We start from the raw sequence: 24,139 nt of genomic DNA on the forward strand, positions 1-24,139 counted from the left end.
CAAGACTCAGCTCCTCTCCAGATTTGGCCCAGTGTTAGGAAAAAGTTGGGTTAGATCTCTCGGCTTAGACATGTCTGTTTATTTTTAGTTTTATGAAAGCCACTGCATTAAAATTCCTGCTCTGAGCTGTGACACAGTTGAACTTACATTTACACTAAGCCTGTTGAGAACGGAAGATTCGAATTAGTCAAGTCATCTAAAAATATGGCTCAGAGTAGCAGAATGTAATACTCCCACTGCTCAAAGACTCTAAAAAGAAGTAACAGAAAGACAGACCTTCGCTGCAAAAAACATGTTCACTATAAACATACTTGGCAACCACGGAGATTTCTGTCAGGCTTTTCGACAAACTCCTCTTCCTATAAATGATTATTACTAACTAATGCCTACATATCACTCCTAAAAATCATGCCAGGAATTACAAGAGACAGCATTTTGTTAACAAGTTCTTAAACAAAAAATACCTTGATTTGGATTTAATAGCTCACCAGAAATCGGACTTATACTCTCTCATGTTTCTGCAAATATACTATCTCTGACTGTATTTTGGCCAACAGCTTTTAAAATCATATTAATGTGTAATTTGGCCACTCCAGGCAGTTCAGTACAAATGTGCAAATAGACAAAAAATTATTTCATAAGCCTAAAAAAGCTTGTCTACTCTATAAAAAAGTTTCAGGATATAGTATTAAGATTGGACTAAAAAAAAAAGCATTATTTGCCCTTTCAAGTGATAAATAACTTGGGGCAACAGAAATCAGAATTTTGTAGCCTCTTAATCCTCCCACATAGTGGAAACTACAGCCCCTTTAGAAATCTGCTCTTTCCAGAGTGTCCTCCTTTACACTGTGAATTAAATTCATCCCCCATTGAATTTGGAATGAATATCCATTAATCTAATTCTTCATATTTCAAGAATTAAGGTCCCAATCCTGAAAAGTCTTGTGCACATGAGAAATTTTAAACACAAGTAGTCTTATTGAAGCCATTGAAAACTATTTGTGCAAGCAAAGTTACAAGTGTACAGTTTGGACCCTGAATCACACAGTGATTCAACAATATCAGGGGTTTCAATGTATAATGTGGCCCTCATTTCTGGGACCAGGCATGGCAGTACTCATCTTTCCAATAATCAACTGTATTTTTTTTCTAAGTTATAGAACAATGACTGATAAAGAATATATGGTAACATTTCCATTCTTAAAGAAACAAATAAAATGTGTACATTTTTGCCCCTTCTACTCTCCTTTTGGGGACCTATTTAATATTTCATGATCAATGACAGGTTATTAAAGTATTAACAATGCTTCAAAACCCATGCAGCTTCTTCTGCCACATTTCATTTGATTGACCGCAATAATCCTACTTACCAGAATTTTTGTAGTATAGGCACTGTTGATGGCAATTGCATTAACCAACAAATCGAGGGTTTTGCTTGGTATAGAATCTGGGTCAGGGATCTCTTTGTAGTGGGCATCACCAATGTAGACTTGTACTACTGTCATCCTGTTGGTTGTAAGTGTCCCTGTTTTGTCAGAGCAGATGGCCGTAGCATTACCCATAGTCTCACAAGCATCTAAGTGGCGGACCAGATTGTTATCCTTCATCATTTTCTGATGGAAAGCAAAGTAAGAAGTCCTCAAAAATTTGCTATGACAGATTTTTAAAATCTCTCATCATAGTAACAATGCATAAAGTTAGATGTGACTTTAGAGTGTAGTCATGCTTGTTTACCACACGTGTCAGTGTAGAGAGCATATAGTAGCCACCCCTTAAAATGTTTGCCAAAATTTTGTTTTTGATGAATGGATTTGCAGTATATCCATTCTAAGGAATTACTTGAATACTAATATAACATTATTTAGCTTTATGAAACATTAGCTAAGATAACAGGCCATTTTCAAACAGCGATCATTGTAAGAAATACTAAGTACTCATGTAATTTTATATGTTTCTCCTAAACTTCTAGACAGATTTTTGTTTTCCTTCAGCCAAGCGCCCTAATGGTAGAGATTTAACAATTAGTAATTAACTGTTTAAAAATAAACTTCCTGCCAGATCAAAATTTGCAAATACAAAAGAGTGTAAATAGAAGCTAAATGGCAACAGCAAGCGTCAGATGAACCCAAAGCTATCCACCTGTAAATCAATGAATATTACTTTATTTTAAACTTGAACTGAACTGCAGAACTCTGAAAATAATCTGTTTTGGTAAACTCTCTTTATTCAGCTGATTTAGACTCTTTTATAGTATTTCAAATCCCAGTATTATTAGATTTGTAAGGTAAAACTATATGCTCTTGCAATATCATCACCAGGACAATGAATTTTACAAAAATTTAAATAAAAATATTTGAATATTCCAGAGTATGGCTGTGATCTTTACCCTTGGGCCAATCTGTCATACTCTTTCTCAGAGTGGTCCCTTAATCCAAAGTGAAGTCCCATTGAAGTCAGTAAATCTATTTATGGAGCAAGATATTCCCAAATGCAAACAACGGTGTATCACAATCTGGCCTTATGTGTGAGTATGTATTTATGCAACTGATTTAGAAGGCAATTGCAATGTTTAATGGTTAGCACACAGGGCTGTTTGGACACCTGGGTTCTATTTCCAACTTTGTTACTGCCTGGCTGTGTGACTATGTGCAAATCATTTCATGTTCTCTGTGCCTCAGTTTCTCCCTGTGTAAAATGGAGATAAAAGAATTGTCTACCTTTGTAAAGTGCTTTGAGATTCTCAGATGAAAGTTTTATATAAACACAATGTGCTGTTAGTAGATTAGATTTCTAAAGTAATCTGAGAATACAGACTTTGATAGAGAAATAATCTACAATTCGAAAAACCATAATCCCAGTTTTAATTCCCTTAAGTTTCCTAATGGAATCATTTCCATTAACTATGGGCAACTATAACAGCATTTAATAACACACCCGCAAACATGTGGAAACCTCATGTCTCAATGTAGAGAGTTTCTGAAGAAAACAAATCCTTCCCCAAACCTATATTGATGCAGCAGGGAATAGGAAGATAAGCAGATATTATATACAAAAAGACTGTGCTTCTCCCATTCATAAATTTTCACAGTGAATTTTTGAGAGACCGTCTTCAATAAGTAAATGTCTTTAGTGATTGTTTAGTATATTTTTTGCAATGTACATTTACAGAAAAGTCAATAAATTTATTTTATTGGAATTTTTTACTTTGAAGTACCTTCAATATGTTTAAAGCAGCTTCTATCAGAGTGCACATTTTGATTATACTGATGTGTGATCCAGCTTTCTACCAGCCACATAAAAATTAAACAGCGAGTCAACTACCAAACTAAAACATACTGAGAGTTGGTCAAAAGAGCACTTTTTTTTCCACTACTGCTTAAAGTGCTGCTTACCTTAACAGAATAAGCCAGAGAAATAGTGACAGCAAGTGGAAGTCCTTCAGGAACAGCAACCACGAGCACAGTAACACCAATGATGAAGAACTTGACAAAATATTGAACATAAACAGGAGTGCACTCGGGCAACCACTGCTTCTTGTTGACAACAAAAGTGTCAACAGCGAAGTACAGTACCAAAATTATTACAGTAATGGCCGACATCACCAAACCTGAAAACACAAAAAGTAATTTTTAACTACAGGGAGCAATAGTAACAAATCAAAGCATTTGCAGTTTGAACCTCACACTTTTATCAAATCTGATTTGAACCTACGCTCTTAGGCCATAGGGGGGAAAACATTATCAACATTAAATTATTGCGAACCATATAAATGTAAGATCAGGAGACTGTAGTCCATAGATTAAGTCTTAAAAGAAGCTTTTGGGTTATTTGTTGCATTCTTCTGAACTCTATACTACTCCTGTGTATTATCACATTTATTTTTAAACACCTCTAGCATCAGCATCTCATTGATCACCCTTGGAAAACTGTACCATCTGCTTAATTTAATAAAAGATTTCCTGTTGTCTAAACTAAGTCTTCCTTTTTCAATTGCAGGACATTATCCTTTCTAATACCACCCAAATCTATCCTGTTACAACAGAATTAACCTCTGCCTCTTCTGTGCAGTTACCTCTTAGGTATTTATACACCATTTCCACATGCTTTTCTTTTTTATAAAAGCACATCTTAATAGATCTTGGGGAAAGGGCTGGTTTTTTTTACAAACTGTGTTAGAAATCAATCTGTTGAATCAGTGGCTGGGCAAGATTGCAAAGATAAAAATGCATTTGGCAATAAGGGCAAGCATTTACATAGTTTATACAAAATAATAAAATAAACAGCAGTGTTCTCAAAGTGTTCTTTTGTTCCCAAATGTTAAGCATTTAACCATGATGCACAGCACTCTGCAGAAACATGACATTTCATAAGCAGTAGGAAATCTTACCACCAAAAAGCTGCATTCACCCTATCATTCAGATTTATTGGCCATACATTAGTCACTATTTTAAATATGCAAGAACTAAGAAGCTGTCTGGTCATTTTGAATTGTTACAATACTCAAAAGGTAAATGTAGTCACAATTGGTTCATAATCTGTTACTGTTCTGAAACCAGGGCAACTATAAATGGTGTCATATGAACATGTTAACCTTAGATTTAGGAAGGATCATAAACTGCATTTTTTGTTCACTAATCAGGACTACATGACATGTCAAAGAAACCAAGCAGCATACATTATTCTAACTTGTATCAGGTTGATGTGTTTAATAACATGGCATATATTTTAATACTTCAGTTATTCTAATACTTTTCAATAAATTGTTTAATAACTTTAAACTAATGCACAGGTTTAAAAACAAATAAAATATTTTAAAGCAATAGAATATTCTTCTAACTAAGGCACAATACCAAGAATATTTTATGCTCCCTTCTTCTTGCCCCAGCACTGAAAAGCCACAGACTTCTAGTCAGCAATTTATTTGGAGCAAGTGCTTCTTATGTTTTTGAAAATTCAGAATTAGGCACAGGATATCTGGCTATGGTTGTGATGAGAGAAACTTTTTTTTGTTTTTTGTCCCTCCACTGGAGTGGGTGCAATTTCATCAACAGTTCCCATTTCCATCAGTGGAAAGAGGCAACTGGAGAATTTTTCTATTTGAATTTTTATCGTGACATTTGGACCTCTTAACTGACACATATGAAGAATGCAGTGTAGCTATATTCATGTCAGTCTGACGATATTAGAGAGACAAGGTGGGTGAGGTAATATTTTTTATTGGATCAACTTCTGTTGGTGACAGCGAGAAGCTTTCAAGCCACACAGAGCTCTTTTTCAGGTCTAGGAAAGGTACTCAGAGCATCACAGCTAATACAAGGTGGAACAGATTGTTTAGCATAAGTAGTTAGCGCATATCCTAAGAGCCTATTCAAGGTAGAGCGGCCTGAAGAAGAACTCTGTGGCTTGAAAGCTTGGACTGCTCTACACTACAGACCTGTATTGGTATAACTACGTCACTCAGGAGTGTGAAAAATCCACACCCAGGAGTGATGTTGTTATACTGACAACAGCCCGCATAGACAGCACTATGTCAGCGAGAGAGCTTCTCCCACCGACATAGCTACTGCCTCTCAGGGAGGCGGATTAACTACACTGATGGGAGGGCTCTCTCCTGTCAGCTTAGAGCATCTTCATTAAAGTGCTGCAGCTGCCCTGATGCAGCATTGTAAGTGTAGACTTGCTCCTTGTCTCTCTCACCAACAGAAGTTGGTCCAATAAAAGATACTACCTCACTCATCTTGTCTCCCTATGTATGAAGAAAACGATTTGAGATAATTAACAGTTAATTTTTCTAATATTAATATTAGCCAGACGGAATACTGTATCTGAGTTTTACTGTAAACCCAATAACCCTCGGCCTTCTAGAAAAACTTGTCCCTCAGCCTGTTTGCTTCCCTTTGTTAGCTTGGTAAAGTGGTTGTTTTCCTTTATAACCATAACATTTATTAAAAAATGGGCCATATTTCCAAATGTATCATTACAATCATTTGAAATCTAAATGCCAAGACAGTCTCAATGATTCTCTGGAGACTCTGTGTTTGAAAGATTTATTCAGCCATTGCCAAATAACTACAGCCTTCATAGTTCCATTGTAAAGCGTTCCCAAATTTGAATCAGAGAATCTAAAGAGCATCTGCCTTCTTTGTATAAGAAATCAAGTCAAAATTGCTCCTACTATGCCAAACTGACAAGATTCAGACTGCTGATGATATGGGGCAGGCTCAACCACTCTAGAAAATGAAATATGATGTGACTGAACTGCTTTATATCACATGACCTATCCCAATAAATCAGGGGTTCCCAAATTTGGTTCACGGTTTGTTCAGGGTAAGTCCCTGGCAGGCCACGAGATGCTTTGTTTACCTGAGCGTCCGCAGGTACGGCCACTTGCAGCTCCCAGTGGCCGCGATTCAACGTTCCCAGCCAATGGGAGCTGTGGGAAGCAGCAACCGGCCTGCACCGCTTCCCACAGTTCCCATTGGCCAGGAATGGCTAACCGCAGCCACTGGGAGCTGCAAGCGGCCATACCTGCAGACACTCAGGTAAAAAAGCGTCTCGTGGCCCGCCAGGGGCTTACCCTGAATAAGCCATGAACCAAGTTTGGGAACTCCTGCAATAAATGAACCTTTACTAGAAATACACAACAGAGAGTAGCAATATAAAGTTTGAGTATATCAAGATAGAGCAAGAAAGCTGGTGTAACACTGACAGACCCCGGCCGTCGGCAGGTGGGATCGAACCTGGGACCGCTGGAGCTTAGTGCATGAGCCTCTACTGCATGAGCTAAAAGGCTAAGGCTGTAGAGCAGACTCATTAATCTCTCTCTCCCTCTCTAAGTGGTCTCGGTGCCACTAGATGGGACAGAACACCACACCCAGAAGGTGTGTGGGTTACACTGGCATTTGTGGAAAAAAATTGAGTGAACCACTGATAGACCATCGATGCAGTTGAAACCCAAACTAAGGCTGTTTTTAAGTACACTATCATCAGCATATTTATTTTTCATCTCCCCACCCCTCTTTTTGTTGTTGTTGTTGAAGGAATGGAATAAAAAGGTCAGATTTGGGAAAAAGCTACTGCGGGGGATGGAGGAGAAGTGGGGACGAAATTACACCAGAATCCATAGAGGGAGAAGAGGATCTTGCTCCAAGCCTGAGACGATATTATAGATTTTGAATGCACATTCTCAGGAGTCCTGAGGGGACAGGAAATTAAATATCTTGTAATTACTGCACTTGGGAATACTGGCTATGAGAAACTGCAGTTCACTTTGATTCAAATATTCACAAGCCAAGTTGTTTAGAGCTTCTAGTTTCCCAGTTTTCAAAGTACGTATGCACAAAAATGATCTTTAGCATACAATTCTAGATTACTGTGATAATTAATTACTTTTAATAAAACTCTCTCTTCACAATAATTTGCTTTGAAATCCTATGATGTGGTCCTCACCATAGCATGCTGTTATCTAGTTAGTTACCCATTCATACCTGCTTTGCCTATTTGGACGGCTAGTTTGGTCAGCTTTCCCTGGAGGACAGATTTCTCTTTCTTGTGCATGCTAGACTTCTTCTTTTCTTTTTCATCTCCCTCTCCTCCTTCTGCACTCTTCAATGGCTGCATCTCCATGGCAGCAGCACCATCCTGCTGCTTGGCTAACAATGCAGAAGAAAACCATTACTCTAGAACTTTCATCCAACATAATTTCTACGCTTTTATTTAAAGAAAAAAATCTCTGAAGTTGTTTATTCATACTAAATTCAACTTGTAATAGTCCCACATATGTACTGGTAGTAATATGGATGATTAATTATGAATATACGCAGTACCCTGATCCTGCATCTGGATGTCCATGAGGCTTTGCTCATCTGCACAAAGGTCTGCTCATTTGCAAGATCAAGGTCTGAGACTGTAAATTCTTTGGGACATATAATGTGACTTTCTAGTGCCATGTACATTTATAGCATTCAATACCTTTCTTACTATTAATAAGTGGGTGTGTGCGTGCGACCCTTATAGACATGCCAATTGTTTTATAAATAAGATTACCTCAGTACTGCAATACTTTTTAGATAATCCCAGAGTCTGAAAACTTTTAACATCACCCTGCTAACTATGCCTTCTAGCACAATTAAAGAGTATCTGTGTAGTCATGCACCCCCAAAATCCTTATGAATAAAATTTAAAGAAATAAAACCACTCCCTTCCTTCAGGAGAGATGGACTTTTATGGTACTGGGATTGGATAGGAAGTAGAGAGAGTACTGCAGGGAGTAGAGAAACCTTACCTAGTATCTAAGGCAACAATAATGTCTAAGGCAAACCTGTCATTTTTTTAAGGGCAACCATCTTCCTGTGTGTGGTCAGTGTGGTAGATAGAATAGATTTTATGAAATGGAATGAAATGAGACAAAGTCATTCTGCTATGATTTAACATACATCATCATTTGTATGAAACCATATTAATTTGACTAGGAGATTTAAAGGCTCTTCCTAGCTTAAAGTCATTATTCATGAACTGTCCTATTTAGTAGTCATCTAGCATGACAGACTGAGTTAATCTCACTAGTTTCTATTCCATCTCACACTCTGCAGGAGTGTATTTAAATAATTCTCAGAGGAAAAAAATTACATCTTACAGTACTTATCTTGTTTACTTGGCAGGTTCTGAAGTAAACATAGTTAATGATCTCTTTGGTATAATGAAAAAGCAATTAAAACTTTTCCAAAGAGGAAGAAAAATATTTACATTACTTTCTTCCTAAGAATAAAGTATATTAGAACCAGCTAACACTCTTTAATTTTCTTATTATTCAACAATACCCATGTATTTCTGTTTTTATATTATGATACAGATCAATTTGCATTAAGATTCGCTTTTGTTATTGCTACATGTAGTGTTATTTACCTTCTCCCTGCAAAGAAAAATATGTTTATACAATGTTATTAGCCAGACAAAGCAGACAAGACTTAAGTAAAAATAGGATTTAGAAATTCATTAGCAATAAATAGTATGTCTGGTTTTGTAACTTGCATAATGAAAAAAATGAATTCAGAACAAGCTTTGTAACACACATCTTCTATATAAATGGTGTATTTGAAACACCAATTTTGTTAATCTGTTTAAATTCTGATACATGAAAAGTCTATATACTACGATTTATTTTTTCTTGCATTTCCAATATTTCTCTGACCTAGGTTCACAAAATGTCTACTATTCATTTCCCCCCCACCCCCACACACACACTCACAAATTTTGCCATCACATTGTTTGTTCAAACAAATAATATATTTCCACCATATATTCTCAAATTATTTTATTGGCCAAACGGAATCTAACTACATGCTAACCATAACAATCCACAACCTGCTTAGTATCAAAGAAGATTACCTTTATTCTGGCTGTTCTCCATATTCCCATCCTGCATTTTGCCTATATGATGAAGAATTGTAACAGACAACAAAGAACAGACAATAAACAGTCATCACACTGACAGAACACCACAATGGGAATTTAAATAAAAAGGGCAGACGAAAATAATGGATGTGTTTCATATACACATTTATGAACAACAGGCATTATCATCATGTTTTTATTTAGATGCATGAAAAAACTTAGTTGGACAAACTCAAAGAACTGCAGCCAATTCCAATGTTCTAACAGCTAAAATAATGCCAGTCTTGTTTCCTTATTGAAGTAAAAACCATGGTGCATATATTTTGGAAAAATGAACTAACTTGGGAAAAATATAATAAAACATTCAGCATGAGCTAAAACTCAAGTAGTATTCTCAAACTACAGTTTCATCCAGATATGATTCAGTATATGATTTTACAAATGAATGCTAAAATTAATTACATGATTTAATTTTGATAGAAGCAAATTATATTAATATTTATAACACCAGCCTTGATCTTAAAATTGACATATTGGAATTACATATCCTGGAAAGGTGATATTACTCAACCAGGAAATGTTTTACCCTCTGTAACTGTAACTGCGAATGCGAACTGACTAAATCATAACTGGCCAGTTTCAAGTTGCATATAAGTCTTGGAAATGGGAGGCCTTGTGCATCTTCTACAGCGATACGACCATTTCTCATATGGAAAAGATTAACATTTGAGTCTATAAATGTTATACCCACATGATGAAATACATTCTCTCATCTTTTGTTAGCTGCTGAGTGTTCACAATGCTTAATATAAAAATTCCACAACAGAAGCGGAGTAGTTAATACATTTTCATGGTATTTTTGGCCCAGTCTTCATATTAACTAGACAGTGAGTTTGCAAAATAAATAAATAAATAAATAAAATAAATAAAAATAAAAAAATAGCAATTCATTCTTGCTCTTTAGAGGTTATATTACAGCTGAAGTCAACACATAGGTGAACATCAAAGAAGCAGAAATTATGCTTCAACTAGTTTAACAACTAACTCTAGGTACTACTGGAACACATGCTTGTTATAGTAACATAATTGGATGGCTAAGAAATAGACTGTAGAGGATTACTTTTTTAATCCATCTATTCCTATCTTGTTGGTATTTTCAGTGATTTCGAGGTCAATAAATACTGGCTTCTGTTTAAATAAAGCTCAAAGAACAGAAAAGTCAACACAGTTCCTGCATCAGATCTCTGCACTAACAGACTATGATTTCTGAGAAATTTAGAGAGAGATTAAAATACAGAATTATTGAGAGAGACAGAACACTGCTATGCTTTGATGTTCTTAGGACTCAGAAGGCCCACTGAAGCATAGCCAAGTACACCTACATTTTGGATTTACAATGTAATCACTCTCTCTCAGGTCAGCAATCTTTTCATCAATATTTTGTCTATATTTATGTTAAAACAAAGCAATTATTCCAAATCATAGACTATTCACATTAGTAGACATCAATATTTTGTAAGGGATCATTCAAGTCTATGTTACCAGCTCTATACCACAAACACCTTTTTCTTTTTGCCAGTAGCAAGAGATGTTTTTAAAATGCAGTGATTATTATTAATTCTGAAAGCACGACAATTTATAAGATCATTGAAATGTACATATGTTGTTCCGTTTACTTTAGCAATTTTTTTAATGATACAACAATCTTTATTCCCACAATCGAAACAATGTGAATTGAACATATTTAAAAGGAATCTTTATGTTCAAAAGACCAATGCTTTTGATTAGACATGCTTCAATCGACTTTGAAAATTTTAAAAGGGTCAATTTATTTTTATCTGTACAAAGCTGCTCAAACATTTTTGTATAATCTAAAAATTACAGTAGTGCATTCTTGAATGTAGCATCTGACTGTCTAAGAAAAGTTTACTACTAGACTGGCTTTTAATATGTATGGCAAAAGACACCAAATATCCCTGGAGATATTGATTTCTGACCTGAGGAAAAGCTTCTTTGGAATCAAAGTCTTAATTTATGGCAGATAGTCTATTTCTTTTTGAAACGTAAAACATTATTGAAAGCCTTCTAAGAGCATAGTTAACATTTCCTCATGCCAAAAGAGCATTAAGGCTTTCAAAAGCAGTATAAGTGACTACCACCAAAATATGTTGCTTTTCCGGGTACATCAAAGTACTTAATTCAACTATACATAAACTATTGTTGTATGCAGTGTTGGTGTAGCTGTGCTGGTCCCAGGACAATAGAGAGGATAGAAGAGGTCTGCATAAGCTCAAAAGCTTGTCTCTCTCACCAACAGAAGTTGGTCCAATAAAAGATGTTACCTCACCCATCTTGTTTCTCTATTACACACTATACCTATTGCATAAGTAGGAATATAGGAATTGCCACATTGGATCAAACCCACGGTTCATCTAGTCCGACACCCCGTTTACGAAAGTGGCCTGTATAAGATTCTTACTATTTATGTAGAATAAATGACTAATCCTTTTTTGAATCACGGTAAGTTCTTTGTCTCTAAATTATCATGTGGCAGTAAGTTCCAGAGCTTAATTATGAATTGTATTAAAAAGTTGCTTTTTATCTCTGACACGTGATGCCTGTGAATTACACTTTTGCACTCTTGGCATTACAAAAGAGTAAATCAAAGTATCTGATTGACCTTCTCTTTAACATTCATTATTTTATATAATATTTTGTATTTATTCATTTATCTTCTATTCACACTTTAAATTAATCCTCTTCAAGTCTCCTCACATGAAAGTTTTTAATGCCACTAATAATTTTCATTGCCTCTCTCTGTACCCCTCCTAAATGCTTTTTAAGATGAGGTGAATAGAGCTGACCACCATATTCTAGGTGAGTTCATTGATTCACATTATGGCTTTTCCAGTATTATTCTCTATCACTTTCTTAATAAAACCTAACATACTGTTGGCTTTTTTGAATATTATTTCACATCAACTTGATGTTTTCACTGAGAGCGTATGGGTCTTTTTCTTGATTAACTACAGTTAATTTAGGACATACCAATGTGTGAGAGAAGGGAGTATATCAAATACCAAAATCAATTGAGTAATAATGGCAGTATTTCTTGAATAGCGTATTTGGTGAATACATTCAACTGGGCTCCAATTTTTCATTCCATTGTGCATTACTTTGTATGCATCAATACTGGATTTAATCTGTCATCACCTAGTTTAGCCCATTCACCTAGTTTTACTGGGCTCTTTTGAAGTACCGACCAAGCGTTACTCCTGACTAACTAGACATTTTGTTTCATACACAAGTTTTACCCTCTTTTCAAGATTGCTAGCATATCAACCAAAAGATGTCCTAAGAACAGATTCATGGGGTGTCCACTACCAATCTTCCATTTTGAAAACTGCTAATTTCATGAGAAAACTTTGTTCTTTTTCCTTGCTGTGACTGCTTAGTTCCCTTAACTCTTTCTTGTGAGGAATTTTATCAAAAGATAAATTATGCCTACTAGTTCTTCCTTTTCCACTATTCTGTTGACTCCTTCAGAATTCTAATAGACTGCAGAGGCAGTTAGTTATGTTGGGCTTACCTCTAATCACATCATAACCATCTAGGTATTTAATAACTTTATCTTCAGTTACTATTTCAACTAATTAAGGTACTCAAGGCTCATTTAACTAGCTGATCTAATGAAAAGAGAACTCTGCAGGTTATAATAATATATGAACCGATCTATTACAAATAAAATAAAAAAGTCTGATCATGCCTCAAGGTGTAGTTATGTCATTTCCCGGGTATTAGAATTCATGATTAGATCCCTTGCTGTCCACTAACAGGAGCATCATTGCTCAGTTTTTCAAAGAGAGCCCTTTTCTTGGCTCTTAGTAATACTGCAAACACTCAAAGGTTCCCAATGAGGCACAACCAATCTTCCTGGATCAGAAACAGTGTCAGCATATTACTGTGAGTGAGAGAAATTTGAAGATTGTCCTACAAAATATATATCTCTGCAAAACAATGGCTGATACATGCACGTAGCAAGAAAGACTTTCAAGGATATCCTAACACTGCAATTTTATCTAGTAACATACTCACAAACCCAATGGTTAAATGGCAAATCAATATCAAAAGGTGCCCTAAGGCTCTGACTCTCCAAATGTATTCATATTGCAAATCACTTCTTAAGCCTCAGGTAGACAATGTTCCCTTCCAACCTCTCAGTGCTGATTCTACTCCTTTCCTTCACCCATGATAGTTCATGTAACCAGCACAAGCAAGAAGAAAGAATTAAAATAAAGTTATTTTACTGTAATTGTTGAGATTGTTTTGCAATATGATTCTGTGCTGTTTGTTTCCTGTTTGTGGTGTTTATTGGTACCAAATGTCTCCTTCTTGTGTGCATCACTGACTGTCCTAACCTCTCCAGTAACTTCACACTTCAGTTCTGTCTTTGTGTGTTTTCCCACACATCAATAAGTTAGATCACAATTGAATTTACACCAAAGAAACATATGAAAGATTAATATAAAGAGGGTACAATAGGAGAATAGTAGGGGTAAAGGCTTTTGGGTTTTTGCTGTTCCAAAAAGCCTCTGGAATCCAGAGGTGAGCCTTGCACTGTACTACAAATTAGCAGGATGCAAGGATTTGGGATATATAGCCCTTGGAATTGAGAGGGACATCATCTTTCATTTTGTGTTAGGATCTGAACAACAGGCCCATCTATGTGAATTCTTTAGAACTGTAGGGGGGATAAGGAATAGAGTATTAAAAAAACTGTCATGACTTTTTGTATTGGGTCTATTTTTGCACAAATATCTTCCTGGAAACAAGGGGGAAGGGAACAGTGGTAGGGGCTCTGAGGGCAGTGGAAGTTAGTTCAGTTAATTACAATTCCTGTCCCTTTTCCAATCTGGAATACCCCAAGTTGAAAAGTTTGGAGAGAAGCAGCATTGCCCACATGATGTGTTGTGCACATTAGAGGCTTGTGACAGCCCCATTAATTGCTTGCTTTGTGAACATGTAGGTGGGCTGCAGGGGTCAGTACCACTGGCTTTCTGTGTTTTGTTGTATGATTTTTGATGTCCATTATATTGTGTTGCCTTCGCCTTTATTAAGATTTTTGTCCTTTGTAACACAATTAGGGCATGGTCACAGTCAAGCTTCTCATTCCCTTTAAAAATGGTTACTTCATTCAAATCTAATTTAGGTAGTGTGGCAAGATAACTTAATAGTATTGCTGGCATTAGGGTATATACATCATCACAAATAATTACAGGAATCCGTAAGAGTGACCTGGAAACTGAATACTAGGTGGCAACTGCTGTTTTAAAACTTTTTAGCAGAATCTATTCTAATTACATTCTCCTCTGTCGGAATAGTTCCAGGAAATGTATTGTACAGCATAATGATTTTTCAAACTATCATTTTGCACTGGAAATGAATTATTTCCTCGTCCACAAGCCAATCTAATGCTACAGGTAAACAAGATCAGAGACATACAGCAAGTCAATATGTAGTCAAAATTATGATGGGAAAAGTGCTTAAACAGAATTACTAGTAGCCCTTTCCTGTTGCATAGTCTGCGATGCAATGCGTTAGCAAAATTGAGACTAATAGCAACGGAGCATCTCCAGTATCACTATAATGAATAGCAACCTTTTCAGAGTTCTTTTCTGCCATCACTGTCTAATTCAACATCCCTACAACTCTGTAAATCCAACATATTAAGGAATTACAACTTATTTAATAGGAATCCCAGTGGTAAACACATACAAATGTCCTGGGACTATCCTAGTTAACAGTAGGTTAAACAATGTTTTACCTGACGACATGCCTCCTTCAAACAACTGTCCAAGTACAAAACTCATTGTGTTATGTTGGAAAATGACAGATAGCTGTGTTTACTCCTTCTGCTGGCCACATGTAATTCTGATCAATGCTAAAGAAAACGATGCATGTTCATCAAGGGAAAATGCATCCCACATTTTCAACACAAGAAATGCAGTAACAACCCTGTATTGTCATAGAAGTGCTAGACTGATTCTAGCAACTGAATTTTAATAAATGTTAGAAAGAACGGACAAGTTAACTGCAATTGGGAAAACTGGAACCGTGTTCACTTATTCTGGGTGCTGCAGCTGGCTTACTATATATTCTAACTTTATTCTGAGTACTGAGCTATGGAGTAACTCTCATTTACAGTCATATACTTCCCAATAGGATAATATACTTCCAAAGATAATTGGGGTTCTGAGCAATTTAGCTTCAACTACACAAGACGATCACACATCTGTAAATGCTATGCTGCTGAACACACAGATACTCAGTGCATGACTGTATGTTGGCTGGGAGCATACGGACAGGGAGCTAGAGCAGCAGAGCATTCTAAGGAACTCAGGGTTACAGGACAATCAGTGACACAACCTCTCACTGGTCTGAATTACACCCCAAATTGTCGCACTGGTTTCCTGACAGCTTGCCGGTCCAGCTTCATGGCAGCCTGCCTGCGTTCTCGCCTGCCTGAATCCCGGCTCCCAAGCATGAAGGTCCCCTGCAGCCTAGGTTCCAGAACTTGCAGGATATGCAGCTCTGGGGCAGCCCACCAGGCTGACTGCCCCAGAGTTGGAGTTTCATTCCCTTTCATGGAGAATTTCAAAACGTGTGGTTTTCATTCCAAATCCGAATGAAAACAAATTTCAAAATATCAAAATCTTCTGCAAAATGGAATTAATTTTCTCCATCCAGCTCTAGTGTCAACTAACAGCTAGAGATGTAAGCTTCAAGTGGATCCCTCAATTAGAAAATGCTTTTAACATGAGTTTGCCAGATCATGACTTGAGAATAGAGAGTGGGAGAGCAATAAAAATTAAGTTAATTGGGTTCATCTATTTGAATGAGGAGGGAGAAAAGATTCGTCCTTGCTTTGCTTGCTCCAGTCCTCCTTCCTCTGGACTTCCAGAGATTCCCGTGGCTCTTAGGAGATCTGCAAGAGGTCTGTAGTGTGTTTGGGGGTGAGGAGAGCATGTGTGGAGAAGGCATGGATCAACATTTAGTTGGTACGGGCAATGGGGAGGGCAAGGAGAGTGCTTCTAGAGTGGGAGACAAGAGGATGAAGGAAGAAGGCAAGCCGTGTGAGGTAAAGTTAGGAGGGTCAACAGGAGAAAGGAGAATTAGATTAATAGAAAATGGAAACATAGAAACAGCAGAATCAAGGTCATTTCTCTCCTGCTGCAGACCTTAAGAGCTATTGTTGCCCAGCAGCCCCATTTCTGAGCCTTAGAAAACTGATTGTCTCTCCTCCTTCCCACAGACCTTAAGTGGGCTCTTTTGCTCCACAGCCTTAGGAGGCTTGACAAGGTCCCTATCAGTAGCGCCCCCACTTTCCCCATCAACCCACTGGTCTGAAGCAAGATCCCAGGTAGGATCACTGAGAAGCTAGTAGTCTTATTTAGCTCTGTTGGTGACTGATGATCTAATTTTAATTAGCTGGGACAAACAAGTTTCCTAAGGTTTGCAGTCATTGTTGCTCCTTAAGACTTCAAAACAAATACTTTGACATTTCAAATTGCATTTTAAAATATATAATGAAAACTATCCTAATGAATTACTTTCTGTGCAACTTTCATGGTAAGGGTTTTTTGCTTGTTTGTATTTTCCTCTCTTTTAATATAGATTGGCAAAAACAGGATACTAAAATTTCATATTTAAAACCTTTTAATAAAAAGTCCATCTGTCTATCTACACTGTTCTGTATTAAAAAAAATAAATGCATGCATCCATAAAAACAAATAGCAAACAGGTTCAGATGCTAATTACTGAAAAGTAGAAAAAAGGTTGGAATTTATAGACAGTTTCTTAACCTGCTATACAGCTAGAAAAAGTATGTTAGGCAACCATTATTCAAGTATGTCACTACAAATCCAACCATGGAAAAAGCATATTTTTGTTTTGAATTTACATTGACAACCGAATAATTATTGGTGTGCCACAGCCTGCTTTTTGTAATTTGTTGATTTACAGCTACTGTACAAGAGCACTTCCTGTAAGAGTGTTACACTATATTGGTTAAAAAAATCGAATTTTCACTACTGAGAGCACATTAGATATATATTCATGTTTCTTGAAACTGCTCTTATATATATATGCCAATTATCCAGTCCTAACTAAGGTCTCAATGTTAAACTTTCTTGCTTTAAAACTTCAATTTCTCTTAATTTTCCAAAAAAAAAAAAAAAAAAAAAAAAGTGGTCCATTGTAACTACTCTTGAAAAATCAATCACCATCACTGCTGTCTTGAAAAAGGCATAGTCATAGTGCAGACAGGAGCCAAAACCTTGGAAATTACCCCAGCCAGCCTGATCCAAAACACCCTAGTCCTAACCTGGGGCACACAGCACAACTTCTGCAGTCTTGTTTCTCCTCAGACCATATGCTGGCAGGCATGCTGAACTGGGGATGGGGGTTCTCATCCATATGGATCAAAGTTCATGAGAAATTAAACTGAGAGCATCACAAAAGAAGATGGGAAAACAATTCACAGAATACAATCAAATGCATGGAATCTGACTTTTTACCTTGAGGATCATACAAAATTGGATTTACAGGTGTGTGAGATTCTGGGAACCAAAATACTGATATGAGCATAGACAGTGACTACAATTTCCGGGAAAAAGAATTTAGTACACCACTTGATTTGAAATATTGACTTAATATTACTGTAAACTCCATCACATTACCAAGATGAAATGAATAAGACCAAACACAGCAGTCCTCTATCGGCTCAATAAAAATGACTAGTGTTCAGTCAAGGCCGGCTCCAGCTTTTTTGCCACCCCAAGCATCGAAGAAAAAAGAAAAAAGAAAGGGGGGGGAAAAAAAAGATAAAGCTGCGATCAGCGGCACTTCGGCAGCAGCTCTACCGCACAGCTTCATTCTTCGGTGGCAATTCGGCGGCCGGTCCTTCCCTCCGAGAGGGACTGAGGGACCTACCGCCAAATTGCCGCCGAAGACCCGGACATGCCGCCCCTTTCCATTGGCCGCTCCAAGCGCTGGTGCCTGAAGCCGGCCCTGGGTTCAGTACAGAGAAACTAAGGTGGAATCACATAGTGCTCAATCACGCATCATGTTGTAAAAACTCTGGCTCTGATCCAGCAAAGCACTTAAGCAGCTGCTTAACTTTATCAGCCCAGAGTGCTCAGCACCTTGAAGAATTGAGCCCTTAATGTAGTATTGGTCCCCCAGCTACTGAAGGAGAACATCTATCTAGGCTTTATTGTATACATATGTTTGCCTTATACGAAATGTACAGCAAGTGCATTTATTATAGCAATAAAACACATCAGAGTGGGGAGAATAAAATAGTCATTACCTTAATGGTTCTCTGTCTCTAAGGTATTTGTCAACCAATGGAAAAACATGGCTTGGGGGGTCCACTTTTCCAACAGGAGTGTGTGTATGTGTATATATAATATATGTGTGTGTGTGCGTATACACACACACACACACACACACACACACACAATGAAAATGATCTTAAGGGTCTGCAGATTGCTACATTTTTATTAATTTTAATACAATTATTTAAAAAATGTGCATAGGATTCTCCATGCCATTGCTTTGCAGAAAATACCATCCTGTTGAAACAGTAGTGTTTATTGTTATGTCAGATCTCCAGCTTACCTTAATATGCACACTACAATGACTTCTGCAAGGCACAGAATCTATTTATATCACAAATATGATGAATAATTATGAGAAATAATATTTACATTCCACCATGTTATTGGTGCTGTAAACTCGTGCAAAGTTAAAGTAACAGATTCTACTGCACAAAAAGTGATTAAGATTGAACAATGTAAATGATAATCAAAAATAAAAACTATTCCAAAAGCCTAAACTAGTATCTATCCATTTAATACTGTAGTTAGACTACCAGAACAGGTATTACTAAAGTATTAGAATGCTAAGAAATGGGGTCAAGAAGCTGTACTAGGTTAAAGTAAAAACTGATGTAATAGTATTTTATAGTACACAAATGCAGCCCTTTAAACAATTTATGCTGAAGGGCACAAACTGGCATAAGAGTGTTCCTCTTTTCAATCATAACCTCTATCAAAAGGATGCTATGAAGTGCTTAGTTAAAAGATGCCACCGAAGTGCTACATGTTACATTTGAGCCAGATTCCTGACCCCAGTACTATTTCCAAAAGCTACATTGAGACTATGAATGCTTATGAGAGTGCCACTTGGAACAGTAGAATGTAAAATAAATTTATAATAGTGCTCAGTTTCAAATCTGTGCTAAAAAGCATATAAAGAGGAGTTTGACATTGAAAATTTTAAGAAAAGACAACTTCTTATAAAAGCTTTGGAAACAGGACATACTTGAAAAATATACTTAATCACTATTTTTAATTAATGGTAAAAAAAAAAAAAATTCCTACTTGTTCCTCTCCCATTCTTAGTTCAGCATAAAGAAAAGATGTAAATTGCTAGTGAGACACAATATTGTTGTGGCATCTCTTATAAGCTACTGTACAATATATGGAGTAGGAGCTCTCACAGGGTAATCACATGCACATACAACATCTGTGCAGTTCATAAGAGGAAGAGGAAAGCTTATATAGTCAGGAGAGAAATCCATCAAATAAAACAAGCTAGGTGTTCTTGACGTACCATTGACTAAGCTGGCATTTGCATTATCAGTGGCATTTGCACCTGCTGCACCATCTGTAGCTGAAGGAGGGTGGGAGGAGGGATGGGAAGAATCTACTGAGTAATAATGGATAAAAAAGAATAATAAATAATAATATGAACAAATTTACATGACACAAACAATAACATTTATGGACTAGTGTGACTTTGTTTTCTCCAAAAAAGATTTGTTTTAAATTAAGCAACATAATATCTAAAAATGAATGTCATTACAAAGATGTTACCAAAGTCAGAAATAAAAAAAAAACCTCATACATGGAATATTTAAAAAAAGAAGAAATATGAAAGACACATTTAACAAAGTTAACAGAGTTGGTGAGAACTGTCTATACACAGTACTATGTATTACTATACCTCTGCTCCTTTATGCAGATATTTTATTTGCTTTATTTGCAAAAAAGTTGACTTTAAATAGACTAAAATATAATTTGGCTTGAATAAATGCATTTATAAAACCTGTCAGCATTTTTCAAAATGTACAATATATTGCTACTAAGACAACTAGTAAAGAGGTTCTCAAACTGTGGTCCATGGACCACCACTGGTCCGCGAGCTCCATTCAGGTGGTCCGCAGATAGTTCCCTCTAAGGTGCTCGCCTGGGCAGCCGCACACAGAAAATTAAGGGCCACCCACCTAATTAGTGGGTGCTGCGCAGGTGTGGCTCCACTAATTAGGTGCCTGGATCCTGGAGAAGATGCACATGTAAGGTGAGGTGGTGGCCTTGGGGGAACAGGGGGTAGACGGGAGGGGGTAGTGGGGTGAGAAGAGGGGTTGGGGGAATTTGGGATGTGCAGGGCTGCGGCAGCCAGAGAAAGAGGTGACTTTTCCCAGTTCCAGGGCTGTGGCTGCCGGGGAGAGACGGCTCTCCTTCCCAGCTCAGGGGCTGCTGCGGTGGGGGAGAGACCCCCTTCCTTCCCAGCCCTAACTCGGAGGCTGCTGCAGTGGGGGAGAGACCCCCTTCCTTCCCAGCCCCAGCTCAGGGGCTGCCGCGGTGTGGGAGAGAGGGCACATCCATCACATTAGAAAGGTAAGACTACTGATATTAAAATATGAGTTGTGTGCTTTTATTTATAGAACAAAAAACATTAATTATTATTAAGGTATTTTATCCAAAGCGCTTTACAGTACTTAGCCAACGGTACAAACAACATTTGGAAAGATCATTAAGTGGTCAGCTGAGACCCTCAGCAATTTTTGAGTGGTCTGCGAAAAAAAAAGTTTGAGAGCCACTGAACTAGTGCACACTATACATAGGTCTGAAAGATATGCTACGATAACCCATTTAATATGCTTCATGGATTTCAAATCGATTAAATTTTTCAATAGTACATATAGATATTTGGGGAAATACAAAATACAGCAACTTGCCAAATTTGGTCCCTGCATTTTTCAATTTCATCTATGATAAAAATGAATATAATAGAAAATAAAATCCCAGTTTAGATTTCAGCAATCTTATTTTAGGAAAACTGGTCAGACAAGAGGTTCCTTCATAATAGGAGGAGGAAAAGTTCCCTAAAGGTTTTGTTTATTATTGTTAATGCTCATTTGCACTAGAGTTGAGAGAACAATTCATAATGAATAACTGGTTCAATGAATTTTGCTTTGCTTTCTGTTGGCTAATTGTTCACAACAGAAAACAACTTTCACATTTACTCCTTTTTGAAACAAATGAAATTCTTTAGTGACTGATGCTTGGCCCACAATTGATAATTTCATGCAGGTTAGTTATTCAACTTAATTTGAATTGCGGTGTTGCGGATGGACCTAGTGCAAAATGAACACAATAAAATACAGAATTTGAAATTCACCATGTAGTACATACATGCAAATTTCAAATTGCATATTTGATTACAATACTCATAATTCATAATTGATTATTTACATTTATTTTCTCTGAAGTTGGATACTTACATTAACCAGCACAGCAATTAAACTGCACATTTAAAAATTCAATATACAATAATTTACTTTTCAGGAATAATTGAGCATCCAAGCCTAAAATTATGATTTGCAGCACTGGTAATGCTTGAGCACTCAAATGTTTGCTGAAAATAAGCATGGAAGGGTCTCAAATGAAGTCAATTGAAATCAACTTTTGAATTTGAAAAGAATATTCAAGGATAATTTTTCCAACCCTGATTTTTTCAGCCCTGATTTGCACCACAATCTGTCAGATGGCAGCAGCTAAAAGCCTCATCCTTCTAACTGATCTAGTAGATTTCTTACTCTACCTGGAAGCTGATGTCCATCCTCCTTTTTCATACCTGCATGATGATTTTTACAACACGTTAATGAAGAATAAAAGCTCACATCTAGAGAAAACTGACATGTAAACACCCAAGTGGTAGGATTTCAGAAGACTGAAGGTTTATATAAAGGGAACATATATTTTTGGGGAATAAAGCCCTGATCCATACACGTAGGTCCGTGCAGGCAGACTCCTGCACCCACACAATGGTGCTTGCAGGAGAAGAGCCTGAATTTTGAAAGCATTTGGTTGGTGTTGTAGTTGTGTTGTTCCAATTAGAGTTCATGTGTGTTACATGAAATTCTTGTGCATTGATCTGAAAAGCCCTACCCCTCAGTGTTTCTTTAGAATCACCTCTTGTTCTATTAATCTGCAATGGCAGATTTGCTTCTTTTTCTTTAAAGACTACAAATAGTAAAGCTTGGGATATACACCAATATACAGACACCAACCAAGAAGATATTCAGAGGGGGTTCTCCCTGGTCCAAAGCAGACACTCATTGCAGACAAGTTATGTGAGCTCTAAACAAATATTGAAGTTTTAACATCCTGCTCACCCTGCCGATACAGACTGTCAAAACAGAAACTGTTGTTACTGCTAAAAGGCCTGATTTTGCTCCCCCTGTTTTCAATGAGAGCAGGATTGGGCCCTAAAAAGGTGGTAAAAAACATAATGGCATAAAATAGTCTACCTTGGGAAACTGCAAATGTTTTCTCTTTAATGCTCTTAGCCTTTATTGTAAGTAGTGGTTATTGTGTACCTCTCTTTGGAGGTTATGTGGTACAAAGAATAGATTTTCTTGTAGAAATGTGGAGTTGAGCGCAATCACTTAAGCCTTCCCAACAGTCCATTCTGCTACTCTTCATAAAAATAGTAAAGGGCAGAAGTTAGTAAATGGGGAATTTCAGGCCCCCAAAACCATTTAAGTTTACTCTTTGTGTCTGCAGCTTCAAATATAAAAGTATGCAATGCAGGAGAAAGATAAATGATAACCCAAAGGAACATGTAGTTCAACTAAAACCATTAGGTGAAGGTATAATTGCTTTTTTATTACTGACAAGGCATGAATTTTTAGAAAATCTCACATTTCATGTTTCTTAACCCTTAAACACAACTGAATGCTTGAGGAGGATAATTTAAAAAAAATCCCTTTTACACTCAGGCCAGAAATGCAGCAACCAGACTTAAACAGTTTACACTGACGACTGTGTGTATGTAAACCTGGACAAAAAAGACATTAAACCAATTTTCTGCTTACTGTGGAGCCCATAAGCTTAGTAAGTTCTTCTGACTTTATCCTACAATAAAGTCAAGATCTAAAGAGACTTCTTGATTTGACTGCCTGGCACTTGAAGTTAAATGGTAACCCTCATTCAACACTTGCTGCCACTTAGACTAGTTTTCTTCCAATATTCCAAACCTGACCTGTCAATCTTAGAAAGTAAAAAGGTGTCTATGAATAAAGTGTGCTTAAGTTAGTCTAAAACAAGAACTACAAAGACAGGCACTCTCCATTTACATCACCAAAAAGGCACAATTTTTCCTCATTTCATTTTTCAAATTTAAATAAGGGTGCTTTTTCTATGTCTGACTTATGAAGACTAATATCAATGCAGATAGAACAAGTAGTACTTGTGGCACCTTAGAGACTAACAAATTTATTTGGGCACAAGCTTTCGTGGGCTAAAACCCACTTCATCGGATGCTGAAGTGGGTTTTAGCCCACGAAAGCTTGTGCCCAAATAAATTTGTTAGTCTCTAAGGTGCCACAAGTACT

General features: G+C 36.9%; 1 protein-coding gene across 8 annotated transcripts in view; it reads right to left on the bottom strand.

Annotated features, from left to right (window-relative positions):
* Nucleotides 1-24,139, bottom strand: part of ATP2B2 (ATPase plasma membrane Ca2+ transporting 2) — a 541,726-nt gene that overhangs the window by 136,522 nt on the left and 381,065 nt on the right. For 5 of the 8 annotated variants that reach the window (XM_034775811.1, XM_034775809.1, XM_034775810.1 and 2 more), the window contains 4 exons: nt 9,388-9,429; nt 7,488-7,652; nt 3,393-3,607; nt 1,371-1,613 (listed from right to left, as the gene is read on the bottom strand). In XM_034775811.1, coding sequence (XP_034631702.1) covers nt 1,371-1,613; nt 3,393-3,607; nt 7,488-7,652; nt 9,388-9,429 — 665 coding nt within the window. Of the gene's footprint in view, nt 1-1,370; nt 1,614-3,392; nt 3,608-7,487; nt 7,653-9,387; nt 9,430-20,070; nt 20,167-22,344; nt 22,378-24,139 lie in introns of all 8 variants that reach the window. The other 3 variants (XM_034775812.1, XM_034775815.1, XM_034775816.1) reach the window with 2 other exon arrangements.

Source organism: Trachemys scripta, chromosome 7, assembly GCF_013100865.1.
Source record: "Trachemys scripta elegans isolate TJP31775 chromosome 7, CAS_Tse_1.0, whole genome shotgun sequence".
NCBI lineage: Eukaryota > Metazoa > Chordata > Testudines > Emydidae > Trachemys > Trachemys scripta.